Here is a 16,174-nt window from a genome sequence, read left to right as displayed (position 1 = left end):
GGGGAGGTGGGTGGTTTTAGCTTACTAGACGCCTGGATGGTGCAAACAGTTAAGCGTTCAGCCACCAACCAAAAGCTTGGCAGTTCAAGTGTACCCAAAGGTGACTCAGAAGAAAGGCCTGGCAATCTCCTCCCAAAAGATAACAGCCATTGAAAACCCTATGGAGCACAGTTCTACTCTGATACACATGGGGTTGCCACGAGTCAGAGTCAACTCGATGGGCACTGGTTTAGTTTTGCTGGGGTTTTTTTTGGTAGGTTACTGGAAGGGGATCTTACAGTCAGACCTAGATGCTGCATCCATTCTTCTGGGGTTCAGCATCAAGAACACACAAAGACATGAGCAGAAGCTACCAAACATACCCTTGTGCCTTGAACTTCTCAACATCTTCTCCAGGGTTCCTGCCTCCAATCCAAAGAATCTGGCTAAAACAAGAAACAGGTCTTTGAGCAAATCCGGCCAAGTAATAGTCCACGGTGAACAGGGCCATGGCATTCAATTTACCTAAACTGAGGGAAGTGCTTGGTGAAGTGTGACAGGACCTCGTCTATCTGAACAGCCAGCTCCCGTGTGGGCGTGATGATTATGGCGCCAACCTACCCAACAGAGGGAAGCAACAGGATGAGCAGGGCCGCTGTGCAGAGCTGAACGTGTGCTTCAGCAGCACCAGGCACAGCGCATGTTAACCACAGTCCACCCTCATCATTCACGGTTTCCTATTTGCACATTCAGTACTTACTAAAACGTATTTGTAACTGTAATTTGTAATTTGTATCTGTAACGCTTTCATGATCATTCACAGACATGCCCAAAGCTGTGAATAATTTGAGTCACCCCACTGCCTGTTCCCAGCTGAGGTGGAACAAGGCCATGCTCTGCCTTCTTGCTTCAGCTCTCAGACTGTAAACAAGTGTTCTTTTCACTGTCTATTTAGTGCCATGTTTTTCACATTGTTGTGCTTTTTGCTGTATTTTTTACTGTTTAAAACGGCCCCCAAGTGCCGTGCTGAAGTGCTGTCTAGTTTCCTAAGCAAGAAGGCTATGATTGATGTGCCTCACAGAGGAAATAGGTGTCTTAGGTAAGCTTCGTCTGCACATGAGTTATAGCACTGTTGGCCATGAGTTCAATGTTAATGAATGAACAATGTATGTTAAATAAAGTGTCACTGAACAGAAACAGACATAAAACAAGGTTATCTGGTGACCGGCTGAGGAAAGTATTGGGACCAGAGGCTCACAGGAATTTAGCCCTGTTATTTATTTCCACTGGAATAATGGCTCAGTACTTGCTAATTCACTATTCGCAGTGACTTTATAGAACGTAACTACAGCACACGATGAAAACTGACTGTACTGTGCGTATTTTTTCCAAGTTTTTGACCAACCTCCTTACTCAACTCCGAACTCTCTGAGGATTAAATGAAAATAAATCACTCAGTTACACTCACCTGACATTTTTTTAATTTCTCTTCCCTTCTCAGAAGAATTTCCAGGATGGGAATGACAAAAGCAAGGGTTTTGCCACTACCTGTGACCTACAAAAGGGGAGACAGTTTTGGTCTGATTGTCCCCAAAGGCCATTTTGGGGGGACGTGCGAGGACAGGCCCCATTTCCACCAGATACTCACCGCTTCTGCGGCGACGTCTTTGTTTTTCATGAACAGAGGGATGGTTGCAGACTAGGGAAAGATTGCAAAGCAGCTGGTGAGAGAAGGCCATGAACCCACAAGTGAGGGTAAAAGCTCTGGGAACTCCGCCGGGGTGATTATTGAGGCCCCAAGGAACATTTGGTAATGTCTGGAGACATGTTAAGTTGTCAAAACCTGGAGTGGGGGTAGAAGCCAGGAACGCCAAATATCCTACAATGCACAGCTCTAGACTGTCAACTCTGATGCAGATGGTAAGTCTTCTTTGCACTGCATCCCCAAGGACTGGCACACAGCACTCTCAGTTTTTACCTCCAGCCCCATCTGCTTCCTCCACATCTTTCCTGAGAATCTTATGGACATCCCCGTCTCAACATTTCCGAACATGACTCCGGATTTTCCCTCTGAAGCCTGCTACTCTTCTCAGGTTGCCTCATCTCAGTCAGTGGTACCACCATCTACCCAGCTGCTAAGGACAGAAACCTCAGGGTCCCTCCAGATTCCTCTTTTGTAACCCCTGTATCCGGTCCCTCAACACCACAAAGCTATCCTGAATCTGACTTCTCAGTATCCACTCCCTCCACCCTAGTCCAAGCCACCATTACTGTTCACCTGACCGTGGCCTCCGAGCTGAGCTCCCTGCTTCTTCTTCTGCCTCTCTCAAGTCCATTCTCTACACAGCAATCATCTCCCTTCCCATTTTATAGACTTTGATGGCTTCCCACTTCATCTAGAATAAAATCCAAGTTCCTACAAGACTCTGCACAATCCCACTCATGCTTTCCTCATCTCTTAAACTACTCATGATGCTCCAGCCACAAAGGTCTTCTTTCTGTTCCTCAAAACTCATTCCAGCCCCAGGGCATTTGCACTGGCATTTCTCTCTACTGGAACAATCTGCCCCTAATCATCCCACAGCCCCAAGCAGGTCCCTCCTATCCTGTACCTTCTCATCGCTATCACATCACTCAGTTTTAGTTCCTTCACAATACTTATCAACAGCTGAGACTCTATTATCCGTGTACTCCTTTTTCTCTGTCCTGCGCTAGCACACAAGGTTCATGAATGGTGACCATATATTATGTTCACTGAACAATCCTCAGCATCTAGAAAAGTACCTAATGAGACACGGTAGGTCCTCAATAATATTTATTGACTAAATTAATAGACTGGGCAGGACACTAAACTTACCACACACAGTAAGAGTAATAACAAGTTCGCATTTATTGTCTCATTTAAGCCCCGCAACAACTCTCCGAAGCAGATAACATTATTGTCACTTCACAGATAAGGAAAATGAAGTACAGAGAGGTTAAGTCATTTGCCCGAGATGTCAAAGCTAAAGGGGGCAGGGCCAAGATACAAGCCTGGCACTTGGGCGTCCGCGCGGCCAGCGCCCATCTCCGTCTGCCTGGATCACTAACCAGCTTCGCATGACCCGAGTCTGGGCAGCCTGAGCCCGCGGCAAAAGCCCCGGCCGGAGGGACAAGAACATAGTTCTGTGACCTGCCGGCTGCGTCCGATGAAGCGGTGCCTGCCCCGCTGGGAGCCTCACTTTCCCCATCCGCCCACTGGGGAAGGAGGGCCCTCGTCCCCCCGGGACCGCGCCAGATACCTGCACCGGCGTCATGTACGGGAAGCCAAGCTCCTGCAGCGCACCCAGCACCTGCGGGTGCAGCGGCACCGGCAGCGACTCCCAGGAACCCTCCGTCACGTGCTCCATGGCGGGCCCCTCCGCGACTGCCACCACCACCCGGACGCCTCCGATCCGCCACCAAAATGCACTTCCGCTTCCGGCCGCCAACAAGGCCGACCGGAAACGGCGCTCCTGAGGGCGGGGAGGTACCCTCTCCGCGGGACGGTGGTGGGAAGCGGACAGCGCGAGTGAAAGCAGGCGGCCGGGACAAGGCCGGAGTTGCGCCACCCGCGCTGCACAGCCACTTTGCCTCCGGCGCCTATGCACACCGAACAGGAATTCTGGAGAGAGGGATTCTGCCCCGGCCCTCCCTCTTTCTCCGCCCATCAGGGGCAGGTGGCAGCACAACACTGCGTCCCGGCCAAACGGCAGTGGGGCTGGCTGGACAGAATATGGGCACCCACCGCCCCCCAGCCGGGACCCTCACTTTAACAGATATGCAAAGGAGGGTTGATGGTAAGAATCCAATGCCTGGTACATAATGTTGGCTTAATTCAGAGGAAGTTACAGGGTCAGAGTCCTAAACAAGAGCAGTATCTTTTCCACTGGCCTTGGGCCTTTCGTTTGTCCATTCAAGCTTTCAGTGACCAATTACGTGCTGGGCTCTGAGGACCCTTCCCCGTTATGTACATGGTGTGCACCCTCACATCCATCAGGACTTTTCAAATGCCACCTTCTCATTGATGCTTCCCTTTCCTAACATCTCTTTCCTTTATTTTTAATCTTTTAATAGCACCATTAATATACTTTATAATTTACACATTCAGTTCATCTCCCCTCCACTAAAAGGTAAATTCCATGACAACGTGGATTTTTCTGTTTCCTTTATCCCGGTGACTAGAACTGTAGCACACGGCAGCCAAATATTTATGGGATGAATGAATGAGACGGGGAAGGTGCTCGTGTTAACTGACTCCAGTCTTCTCAAACTAAAGTGAAAGATCAAAACCTGAAGCAAGGATTTTCTCTGAAATTGGATCACCATGCCATGAACACACCTTTGACAACTGTTTCATAAAGATGGGACTTGCAGAGATGGCTCTGAACACAAAGGTCCAGGGAAACAGCAGGCTGGTTGTCATTTTGGGCTCTATTCCTTAGCTTCGTGATCTTGGGGCCCTTTCTGCTTCCTCACTGCAAAATGAGGATGACGTGGCAGCTGAGGTAAGGGCTATTTTAAGGAATAAATGACACAGACCCCATAAAGCACTTAACACTGTGCCCGAACATTATACAGGAAGAAACACTAGTTCATTACTGACAGGCTCCTTGGTTTAACAGAGGAAGAGGAACAGTTTCAAAAGGCAGAGATCTAGTCTATGGTTACCACTCACTCTAAGGGTCTTGGGAAAATCACTGCATCTGTCTAAATGCATTTCCCCTATTCATAAAACCAGGTGATCGAGTGAAAATTTTCAAACTTTTCCTTTTCCAAATGAAAGCAATACTTACGTCGTGAACACTGACCCATCAAAGAAATCATATAGGGAAATCTAAAATTGGGTTTCTGTTCACTATCCTCAAGTTTATAGATAAAAAAAGCTACAGACATTTGTAATGGGCATAATTACCCCAAAAGCATGGGCATGTCTCATTTCCAATGTGAATACAAAGCTGGTATTTAACAAACGACATGAATTAATCATCATTAATATATAAAACACAGAACACTAAGGCTGTTTTTAAAAAGAATTGTTTATTTACTGAACCTGGGGCATATTAGATACACAACCAATTTCAAATTTACATAGGTTAATTCAACTTTGAAGTGTTTTCACACACAAAAAAATTGGCATGCAACAGTTGTCTTAAAGTGAAACAGTCACCTTACCGATAAACTGTTGCAAGTATTTTCACCCAAGGTTGAAAAAATTGTTTATCCTGAACATGAAAACCTGTAACAAATTTAAATTAATTATATAAAACTCGTTACTTGCAGCTTTCCCCTTGCAAAGATCCAAGAAAAAATGTACAAGTAACTAATATACATCAGTCACAACATAATCCTGGATCACCCCCACACCAAAACCAGATGCTCCTTTAATTTTAAACCCATCATCAGAGATCGAGAGAAATGCATTTCATTTTATATAAAACAAAATTCACATGTGCAGAAAATGAAAGACCCAAGAGGAACAAAAACAAAAACCCTAGTACTGATACTAACGTTCAGTACCCTAATCAAACAGTGGCCCAAAATGCCACTGAGCAAAAATAAAATAGTGGCTGTATATCATCGCAATGAAATCCAAGAGGCTTTAACCCTTTGGCATCAGAAATCCAGATTTTTCCGAATATGTGAACGCACACTTCCTACATGCCAAAAGAACGTGGACATGCCAGCAGAGAAGGAAAAAAAAGAGCTACCATCCGCTGAAACACGCAGAGAATCAGCTTTAACAGAGGCTTCTTACAAGATTAGGCAGAAACCAAAAAGTGGTTATTAGCTGCTTAAGTCAACAATTTAAGTGGAGGTGATTGAGTCCTAAAGTTCAACGTAAAAATTTAGGAGGGAAAACGTGTGTTTTGGGCAAGTCTTATCTTTAAAGCAAAAATAAAATAAAGAATATATAAAAGTACCCAACCATGGTGACATATTCCGAAGTCAGAGAGCTCTGCCGTTAGGCTGGGAAGAAATGTCAAGATTCAGACTGTTGTTTAAGAACTCAACAAAATGAATCTTTACTGACTTAAACTGCAGGATGAGGGATCCAAGGAGTGCAGTCATTTTAGTAAAGTACTATCAGGCTTTGTGCTGATCTCCTGAACAAACTGCTTTTTATTATGAAAACAAGAGAGGACATAAAAAGGACTATACTTTTATATTTCATTTACAAGGTTTGAGTTCTGGAAGGACCTATATAATGGAGGCAGAATTCAAATAAGAAAGTATGCCAGTCGAACATCAACCTTCCTAAAGAGATGTTTTCCCCCAATATCTATTAATTGCAAAGAAACATAAGCTGTGAACGTACAGTTCAGAAAATAAAAATGTAGAAACTAATGACAGTATTGTGACCAAGATATTTGGTAAACAGTGAGTTATGAGTTTGGGATCATCAGAAAAAGGCTTTTTAAACAACCCTCCGGACTTCAAAAAATCTCTTCAGATAGTAGATCTGTCCCAATGTCATGGCAACTAGAACGAGAGCTTCAAAGAAGGACCAAAGGACCACTCTGCTGTTTGTGTTGTCATTGACTGTTGAGGGCAAACAAACAAACACAATTTAACAACCAAAACAAAGCACAGGCATTATAAATCATCCCCTAGTCACTACTTTGTGAAAGTTAATTATTCTAAGCACCATTTTTAGTACTCTAAATATATTTGTAACTTTTGTTCCCAAGCAACTCAACATACTTAGCAAAGCATTTCGGATTTAAAATGGACCTTAAACAGTCAAGCCCACTGGGCTTAAATATGGAGAAAAGAGAAGACAAGTTGCCAAAGGCCGCATTTTAGGTTTAACACCCAATTCAACCTTCTTCCTCCCTCACCACTGAAATGTCCTACTTTATAATAATCCTTCCTGCTGAATCACAAAATTGAGGAAAAAGCACAATTAAGGGATTATTTCGAGATCACAGAGCTACCCAAAAAACACTGCGCATAGTCAGAATGGGTTTGGCTATGTGTCTTTCTCCTTAACCCTTTTGTGACCAGAGGGACATACAGTGCCCACCTACATTTTCTGCCTCTGGGGTTTACTGGGAAGCTGCTTTCTCACTGACAGTATGTGCAGCTGTCAGTAGGGGAGCTGTTTAAACTGCTGGTTAGCAGTACTGAGTACCTACTATGCTCTTAGCATTTGTTCTGGAGAGGAGAGGTTTCTCAGTTACCACCAGACTATCAAATACAAGACAAACTTTTGACTATTTTCACCGTTTATCCCACTCTCAAACTGAAGAATTGATCCTTAAAGTAATATCTTGTATTAATTTACTGGCACATCCTTTCAAGTTTCTGATCAAATTCTATGGCCTTTACTTTTTTAAACTACTAGGTAGTTTCTTATTTATTCTGCCGATGGCCAATATTAAAAAGTTATCATTAGCAATCTAGTAACAATATTGATCCGCTGAATAAGTGACTGCCATGTATTTTTCAATAACTTTTTTTAATTGTACTTCAAATGAAGGTTTACAGAGCAAATTAGTTTCTCATTAAATGATTAACATACATATTGTTTTGTGACATCAGTTGCCAAGCCTGTGATGTTTAAACACTCTCCCCTTCTCAACCTTGAGTTGCCCATTTCCATTCATCCAGCTTTCCTGTCCTCTCCTGTCTTCTTGTCCTTGCCCCTGGGCTGGTGTACCCATTTAGTCTCGTTTTGTTTTATGGGCCTGTTTAATCTTTGGTTGAAAAGTGAACCTCAGGAGTGACTTCAGGACTAAGTTAAAAGGGTGTCCGGGGGCCATACTCTCAGGGTTTCTCCAGTCTCTGTCAGGCTAGTAAGTCTGGTCTTTTTTTGAGTTAGAATTTTGTTCTACATTTTTCTCCGGCTCTGTCCAGGGCCCTCTATTGTGATCCCTGTCAGAGCAGTCAGTGGTGGTAGCCGGGCACAATCTAGCTGTACTGGACTCAGTCTGGTGGAGGCTGTGGTAGTTGTGGTCCATTAGTCCTTTGGACTAATCTTTCCCTTGGGTCTTTGGTTTTCTTCATTCTCCCTTGCTCCAGACCAGGTGGGTGACTGCCATATATTTAAATATATGTATACCATTTTAAAAATTAACTAGAATTGTAGTACCTACAGGATTATGATTACTCAATAAGAAGTGAAAACCTATTACAGTGTTTCCAAACGGCTGACTTATAGTTGCTCAAAGGTTGGGATTTTCTTTGCATAGTAACAACAGACACACACCCAAGAACACTAACTAGAACTCTAAAAACCACCTAAATCACTGAAGTTTTCCTATTAATTCTCTAACATCCAATTTACTTCTACTGAAAACTTAGTAACCAATTTCTAGCGTAACTGCAAATTTACTACCATTTTAAGATTATGTCTCAAGGGGAATGGTTAAGTAAATATTTCAAAATATTAGGTAACCACTAAAACATGCTTTAGAGACATGGAAAAATGCTTTCCTTAAAGTCACTGAGAAAAACGGGATATAAAGTTTTATATACATTACTCACTTACGGAAAAATTCCTATTTCTAGCAATTCAGAAAAACTGGCTAAAAAAAAAAAAAACCGACTAAAATGTTAACAGTGATTATCTTAAATGGTCCACTAACAGTGGTTTTTATTTCTTTCCTCATACTTTTTGGTATTTTCCAAATTTTCTAACTGAACATGCGTTAACTCTTTTTTCCCCTAATCATGTAAGATTGTATCTGAGAAATATTAAATGCCACATGGTCTTTTCTTATTTGTGAATGTGAAAAAAAATATTTCTCCTTTCACTTACAGAAAATTCATCTTTAAACTTAAACAGAACAAACTGAAGCATAACATAGGTAAGTAGCCACTTAGAAAGTGGGCGTATTTAAGATACTGTCCTCAAGCCATTCTCACATTAGCATGATATGAAAGCAACACTGTATTATTACAACCTGCAGTAAAAAACATCTCATTATGTTCACCTCTGAAGAATGAACGCTAGAGAAAGAAGATGCACAAAAACAAACACTGGGAACCAGTGGCTCTGCAAAACTAAACTGAGTATCTGAGAATCCTAGTCTATATATTGCTAATACTTTTAACGTAAGTTCTTAGCCGACTATTTGTGAAACAAATACAGGAGTATCTCAGGGCAAATTTAAGGCGAGAGAATAAGGCTGGACATCCGCAGACTGGAAGACAGGCACTTCCGCTGGCCGTTGCTCTGTTCCCAAATCCGAATTAGTTAAAACTGTAAACAGTGAAAGTGCTAAGCCCTCATACTTTTCCCTTCTCATCCAAGAAGGGGCCGGACCCCACCTGGGAGCAAGGTAATCAACAAATGGGTCCCTACCAGCTAAGGGAGAGAAGGGGGAAATCCCCGCAGGTCAGGAGGTGAAGGCAGCAGAAGAGTGTGTATACAAGCCTTGACCTGTCCCATGCCCCACTCCAGCCCCAAAAACGCGGGGTGGGAGCTCTTCTCCAGTCTGTTCTATTTACATGTTCTTCTGCCAAGGAGAAGTGAAGTCTGAGCTCTAGGCCCTGAAGGTTCGTTTCTGTAACTGGCAAGCATAGATGTAAAGGGATGGAAAGAACCGAAACCACACCTTGAAGAAATTCAAGCTGTGCTTTTGTCTTTGAGTCACTCTTCTCTCCACCCCAACCTCAGAACAAAGACTCCTGATATAAATCACTCTGCACTTGGAGACAGGACTTGCTCCCAGGATGAAAGACACTGAACAACAGGTGTGGACCCGGACCTGAAACATGGTATTTGATCTGTGTGCCAATACGGAATCTCTTAGTTGTAAATGCAAAAGCATAATATTTAATACTATAACAGGGGTAAACCCACTGTTGTCGAGTTGCTTTCAACTCATAGCGACCCCAAAGGGCAGAGCAGAACTGCCCCATAGGGCTTCCAAGGAGCTGCTGGTGGATTCGAACTGCTGACTGTTTCATTAGCAGACAAGCTCTTAACCACTGCGCTCCATGGGCTGAACAGGCTTATGCAATTTAACATAGGACTCCATCACTGTTTCTCAAGAAAAATACATTCCAAGTTCCCGACGTACAGACTTGGGAAGCCACACTGATCTTCACCTGGTGACTGACTATATTCATGTTTTGGTGTTTTCTATTCTAACTAGCCTGACTTTTGACTTAGGAAAAGAAAGCTACCTCTTTGCTTATAATATTGATGACACTGGCACGTAAGTGTCAAGTATGGGATTAAAACCAATGCAACACCCACTTTGATATGCTTTTCCCTTCTGCTTTAGGAAAACTATAAGCTTATTCCTTAAACTGATCATATATTTTTAGAACTCTTAAAAGCTTCTTCTGAATCTTTTTTTGGTTTAGAATGAATCTCACAATAATAAACTGGTCTAGTATAAAGCTCTACAAACGTGTGTACTCAAAAAATATCTTTGCCTAGGTGCTTTTTTCCACCACAGAATTATGTTTCCTTCATTGTTAAAAAACACATATAACACAACATTTGCCAATTCATCGTTTTTCACGTGTGCAATTTAGTGATATCAATTACATTAATCATGTTATGAAAACCCCATCATAAATTGTTGCCAAGTTTTCTATCATGTCTAGGTGCTTTCTTAAATTAATGCTTTAGTATGATACGTTTGTAAAATTTCTGAACAGAGATAACACAAGCAAGCCTTTGGGTAACAGAGCCCCTCACCATTTTGTGGCCACCACAGACACTGCTGCAGAGTTACAGCTATAACTCACTTGCTCTGTGTATTCGCTCCCGAACTTCCATGTACTCCTGTTCATGCTTTACAGCTGTCATTGCCACTGCTAGCTCATTAATCATTTCTTCTAGCTTGTTCTGGTGAGCTATAGGAGGATTTCAAAACAGATTAGCATTTATTTGGCAGTCTCTTTATAGAAAATACCTATAAAATTAAAAATGTTTCTCAAAGAAGGCATACAAAAGAAGCTATTTTTAGAAATGGCTCAGACATCATTTTGGACCACTGACATGACACACTGATGGCAATTTAATTCTCAAAGCATTTTTTAAAGTCTGTTCCCAGTGGAGAAACTTCTTTCAGGGTAGGAAACCTACTATACAATGCTTACTAACTAAAGGAAGATAATTTGCCATAAGAAATTTCTTCTAACGAATCGCTGCTAAATGAAGTTCACAATGCTGACTGCTAACCAAAGAGAAGTAAAAAACTGGGGCTGGGGAGGGGTGGGAATGGGGATAAATACATTTAAAAAAAAATCCTAAATCCTATGAATGTCAACATTTAAACAAAAATAAAAATCGACTCTTAAGAATCACATAACTCTAATGCTAATTTAAAAGCAGCCCCAAGGCAGACTTTTACTCCCTGTGAAGCTCAACAGAGAAAAACATGGAGGCAGTCTTGTGAAAATCCACACCAACACCACTATTCTTCTATTACATGCAAAGCAGTAATGGCACCACAGTGGGTAACAACAGACACTGTGAGTACACAGACAAGCTCTCAGCCGTACAAGGTTTTTAACCAGGGATCCGCTTTAGCCAAAAATGGAATACAAAGTACACTAACAGTAATGAAAAATGAGTGAACGCTGCTAGGCAGTGCTATATTATGATAATGAACACACAGGAAGGTGGGAAAGAAACAGCAAAAGGGAAAATTCCTACTAGAGGGGCAAGGAGTCCTTGTCATTACTGCCTAAAATTGGGCCTTGTCTGGGATTCTAGATTGCCACAGATAATCCTAAATTTTTTAAAACAGAAGCCAAAAACCCCTACAATTTGAAGGTAGTTGGGATGGAATCTCAAATCACCCCTCAGGAGCTTCACTGTGGAAGTTCATGCACAGCATGGAAACTTCAGAGGAGGTTTCTCAGGAGCGGGTGGCACTGCTGACATTTCAGACCAGATCATTCTTTACTGTGAGGAGCTGTCCAACACTTTGTGAGATGTTTAGCAGCATCCCTGGCCCCACCCACTAGATGTAGCACACCTCCACCACCCAGCCATAAGAATGTCAAAGGTCTACTGGGGGGAAAACTGCCCCCAGTTAAGAACCATTGCTTTAGAAGAAGGCTTGATTTGACAGCTGCCATTCACTGACAGTAACAAGCAAAAGCAAGAATTTTAGGTATTGTATTAAAGGTTAAGAACAGTGCAATATTCACGTTGATCAGCCAACATTTTCTAACTAGATACGGCCAGTTTCTACAAAATGAACAAACACAAAGCCCTTCAAACTCCTAACTCTTCTTCAGAATTAGCAAGTCCTACACTATAAAAGGCCTTACAGAGTGAGTACAGGAATTACTAAATAGTATGACTCTCTAAATTCTATAGATTTTAAAACTTAATGAAAATAGTTCACCTTCTCCATGCTGTAGTGGAGTCTCTGCATAGTGCAAACGGTTAACATGCTTGCTGCTACGCAAATGGTTGGAAGTTCGAGTCCAACCAGTCGCCTCAGAAGAAAGGCCTGGTGATCTACTTCCGAAAAATCAGCTTATGAAAAGCCTATGGAGCCTAGTTCTACTCTGACACGCATGGGGTTGCCGTGAGTCAGAATCAACCGGACAGCAACTGATACTGGATGTTGTTAGTACTCTACTAACTGCTCAGTATCTAGAACAAATGTTACCATGCCAACGTTATGAAATGTGTTCAACAAATGCTAGCTTCCAAAACTCCTGACATACGCTGTAGTGGCAAAAAAAAGGAAAATGTGCTGGCTCCTAGTAAGTAATCTACTCTGAAGAACCAATTCAAGGTTCACTGCTGACCACCTGAACAATAAAAATTACTCTAACTGCAACATATGGTTGAAAGAGCTTTTATCACCATATCTAGACACAGCTCCTAGAACTGCACTTCAAAATTCAACCATATTTCAAGTTATAAAACTTGTATAATAGTAAAACAAGCCTACAAAGCACGCTACAAAGTCAACAGCACCACTTTCCATAAACTACGTAAACTAAGACTTTTACTTGTCCAGTTACAGCTGAGTCTTTCCACCCTTCAGCACATTTTACAGAAGTAAAATGTTACTACTAAAATGTTAATCACTGTGTTCCCAGTGCTATTAACTTAAAATTACTTAACTCATATCTACCATCAACCGATTTGAAAAACACCAAAAAACAATCCATCTAATTAGTTGCAAGGTTTTTTTTTTTAAAAAAGAGGAAAAACAAAAACATTCTCATGCTAACAAACTGAGGTTAGAAAAAAGGAAAGCAGAAATCAGACATTAGCTAACAAATATATGCAAAAAGACAAATGATGTCAAAAAGCTGTCCACATACCATCCCAGGTCTCTCCACCACCTAAAGAAAAGTGTAAGATATAAACACAAAAAACCAACAAAAAGTTTAGCTAAACTAGTCACGTACACAAATGAGCAAATAAAAATGCGTATACCAGGAGTAACAAATTAACAGAACCACCTAAAACAAGTGTAACCTATGCACTGATACGAGCACAAACGACTAAGAAAAGCTGCCAGAGGGGCAGGCATAAAGAAGTAAAAAAAAAAGTGTTAACGTCCTTTCTTGTTTTTTTGTTAATTATATGAGATTTGGACAGATAAAAAGTATATTTCACAAAAGGTTTTTTGGTTTTAAGGACAGTGAATAAACCTGGAATAAGAAATCAAAATAAGTATCCATTCAGATGGATTTAAAAAAAAAAGCATAGAATTAAATTTAGTTCATGGAATGTGCTATCAATCTTCTGAAACTTCATCTCACCTTCTGTTTCCATGTCTTGTCCTTTTGGGGCCTCCCCAATGTCAATGGTGAACATCACTATCTTTGGAGTCATGGTGGACATCCTATTGCTAAAACAAAACTTGTATGTTCCATCCATGTGAGCAGCAAATGTGTATTTCCCACTGGACTCTCGGTCTCCTTTATAGATCCCTTTATTATCAGGCCCTGTGATCTGGAGGCAGAAGATAAAACAGATGAGATGCCACGAAAGATTTAAAATCATAAACTTCAAAAGTAATCTCTACAGGCCCTGAGGAAATGTAATTTTCACTTCGCTCTACTTCAGTAAGTGACAGTAACCTCTGTGGGCTGCAGGTCCCCAACTGAGGGAAACAAGGGTGGGCTAGATGACTCTCTAAACTACCTTTCAGCTCCGACTACATTTACTCTTCCAAATGAAAAAGTAAACCCCTCAGAAACCTAAGTCACACGTTCCACACTATTATCTCCAAGTGGCCACAAACATGCAAACATGTGGGTGATAATATCAAAACAAAAAAAGACATCTCCTTAAAACCAATAGTTTTCTATCCAGTTATGTTTCAAGGTATTCCTAATTACTGCCAGTGAAGAAATATAGGTTTCTGAGAGAGCTGAATGTTTAACGGGAAGAACTAGACTAGAAATTATGAGATCCAAAGAGCTCATCCCATGTCTACCACACATCAGCTGTTAGGCCTTGGTAAAAATCGTTTCCTCTTCTAAAAGCTCCTGTCACCTGTAAAACTTGAAGACTGGAATAGTTGATCTCTGAGATCTTAGCTAATTCTAAGTCTCTCCCCCCATTATCCATGATTTTTTGACATCTAATTTTGTGAACTATCTCAGGGAAAATCCTTAACCAATGAGTTATGCTAAAAGGTGAGTTTAAATATTAATCATATATGGTTTCCTAAAAACAATTAGACACAAATCATTCTTTTGGTTTAAAGAATGCGATCCAGGGACAGGTTTCTTAAAATAATTTTATGCTTTCTTCAGATACTTGACTGCAGTCATTACACCCAAACTGCATGACCTACTATCCTACTTCAGAGACAGCTAAAGGAGGGATCTGGAGAAAACAGACTTGGGTAAAATATTCAGGCTGTTTCTGTAAGAAGTAACGAAAACACATCGGAACGTCTGCCTAGCATTCCTCAATAGCTTTCGAATTACTTTTCCAAAAGTTTCCACGCCACGTGCCAACATTAATCCACAACACGAAAGCAAGCAGTTGCTGACACGGTCGAGACCTGCCACGGTCTAACCGCGAACAAGCAGCGCCTTCGGGGCCCTGAGCGGACACGCGGCGGCTGGTCAACAAAGCTGGGCGAGAGGTGCCGACAACAACCCGCCATTCAAGCAGAGAACCGCAAGCCGTGAAGCAACGGCACCGTATCCCGAGGGGATCCCGTAGCCCCGATCCGGGCGGGCCGCGGGGGAAAGGGCTGTTAAAGGATCTCCTGGGCGGAGGCGGCCGGGACCCCTCCCAGCATCCGGACAGCGACCTCTGGACCCCGCTCCCCTTGCAGAACCCGCGCGGGCCCCTGGCGCCACCAACCCCCCAGTGGCCGCGCGACCCCGCCTCGGCCGCAGGCAGCGCGCCCGCACCTCCACGTCGATGTCCAGGAAGCCGCCCTCGGCCACCTCGAAGATGAGGCCCATCTTGGTGCCCGAGGTGACCCGCTCGAAGAAGCACTCCTCGGCATGCGCGTCGATGCTGACGAAGTAACCCGAGGCCGTGGCCAGGAGCGCGGCCAAGAGCACCAGCAGCTCGGCGAGGGTCACCATGGTGGGACTGGTGCCGAGGCCACGACCGGGACTGCGGTCTCTAGAGCCACCGCAGCCTCCACTGCTGCCGCTTCAGCCACCGCCGCCTCAGCTCCGCCCCTTCCGGCTGCACCACCCGCGGGGGCTGATGCGGGCCCCACGGATTGGCGGGCGCCAGCAGCTGCCACGTAACGGACGCACGGCGGCCGCCGAGGGACACGGCGGCACCCCACGGCCCGAGGCTGGACGGTGGCTCAGAAGGGCCAAAAATAGTCGTGCGTCCTCTTCTAAATACCACGTGGAACACACGGCAAAGCGGCACGGCACCTCAGGGAAGCCTTCCCTGGGGGATGACTTCAAGATTTGGGGGCGGCGGTAGGATTGGAGGGAATGGGAAGTAGGGGCTGAGGCCAAGGGCTTTGAGGTTTTATATTGCACCCCCCCTCCAAAAAAAAAAAAAAAATCCTGCTCACCTGAGTGGCAGAAGGTTAGAGGCAGGTACAGACTGGAAAGGGGCACCAGGGAACCTCCTGGGCTGCTGGAAGTGTTCTATATCTTCACCTGGTGGTGGGCACATGGATGTTTACATATACTTAAATCAAGAACCTATATACTTAAGACTAATGACCCCTATTTTACTGTAATGTATATAATATCGCAACACAAAAAAATTTACCCTGTCCAAATCCACCAAAATTAG

General features: G+C 43.1%; 2 protein-coding genes across 2 annotated transcripts in view; both read right to left on the bottom strand.

The window, feature by feature from the left end:
- The window catches only part of DDX55 (DEAD-box helicase 55), a 15,885-nt gene extending 12,454 nt beyond the window's left edge, over positions 1–3,431 (bottom strand). Inside the window, exons 1-5 of the mRNA XM_004384992.2 lie at positions 3,261–3,431; positions 1,628–1,678; positions 1,448–1,534; positions 505–596; positions 363–425 (exon numbers count right to left, since the gene is read on the bottom strand). Of these exons, the coding sequence (XP_004385049.1) occupies positions 363–425; positions 505–596; positions 1,448–1,534; positions 1,628–1,678; positions 3,261–3,368 (401 nt within the window). The 5' untranslated portion in view covers positions 3,369–3,431. The remainder of the gene's footprint in view (positions 1–362; positions 426–504; positions 597–1,447; positions 1,535–1,627; positions 1,679–3,260) is intronic.
- Positions 3,432–5,020: 1,589 nt separating this feature from the next.
- On the bottom strand, positions 5,021–15,583 carry TMED2 (transmembrane p24 trafficking protein 2). Its single transcript, XM_004384990.2, has 4 exons — positions 15,316–15,583; positions 13,702–13,894; positions 10,708–10,815; positions 5,021–6,540 (listed from the first exon to the last, which is right to left on the bottom strand). The coding sequence occupies exons 1-4, from the start codon at positions 15,493–15,495 to the stop codon at positions 6,416–6,418; spliced, it is 606 nt and encodes a 201-aa protein (XP_004385047.1). The 5' UTR covers positions 15,496–15,583; the 3' UTR covers positions 5,021–6,415.
- Between the last annotated feature and the right edge of the window lie 591 nt (positions 15,584–16,174).

This window comes from Trichechus manatus, unplaced genomic scaffold, assembly GCF_000243295.1.
Source record: "Trichechus manatus latirostris isolate Lorelei unplaced genomic scaffold, TriManLat1.0 scaffold00131, whole genome shotgun sequence".
NCBI classification, from domain to species: Eukaryota; Metazoa; Chordata; class Mammalia; order Sirenia; family Trichechidae; genus Trichechus; species Trichechus manatus.
This window is presented reverse-complemented; position numbering and strand designations above follow the sequence as displayed.

Bases quoted from the DNA above. Each gene is read 5' to 3' on its own strand.
- TMED2 (XM_004384990.2), bottom strand. From the start codon at position 15,495: ATGGTGACCCTCGCCGAGCTGCTGGTGCTCTTGGCCGCGCTCCTGGCC. The intron at 13,895-15,315 runs GTGCGGGCGCGC...TTCTGCCTCCAG, and splicing joins TCCTGGACATCGACGTGGAG to ATCACAGGGCCTGATAATAA. The intron at 6,541-10,707 runs GTGAGTTATAGC...TGCCCTCAACAG, and splicing joins GGAGCGAATACACAGAGCAA to TCAATGACAACACAAACAGC.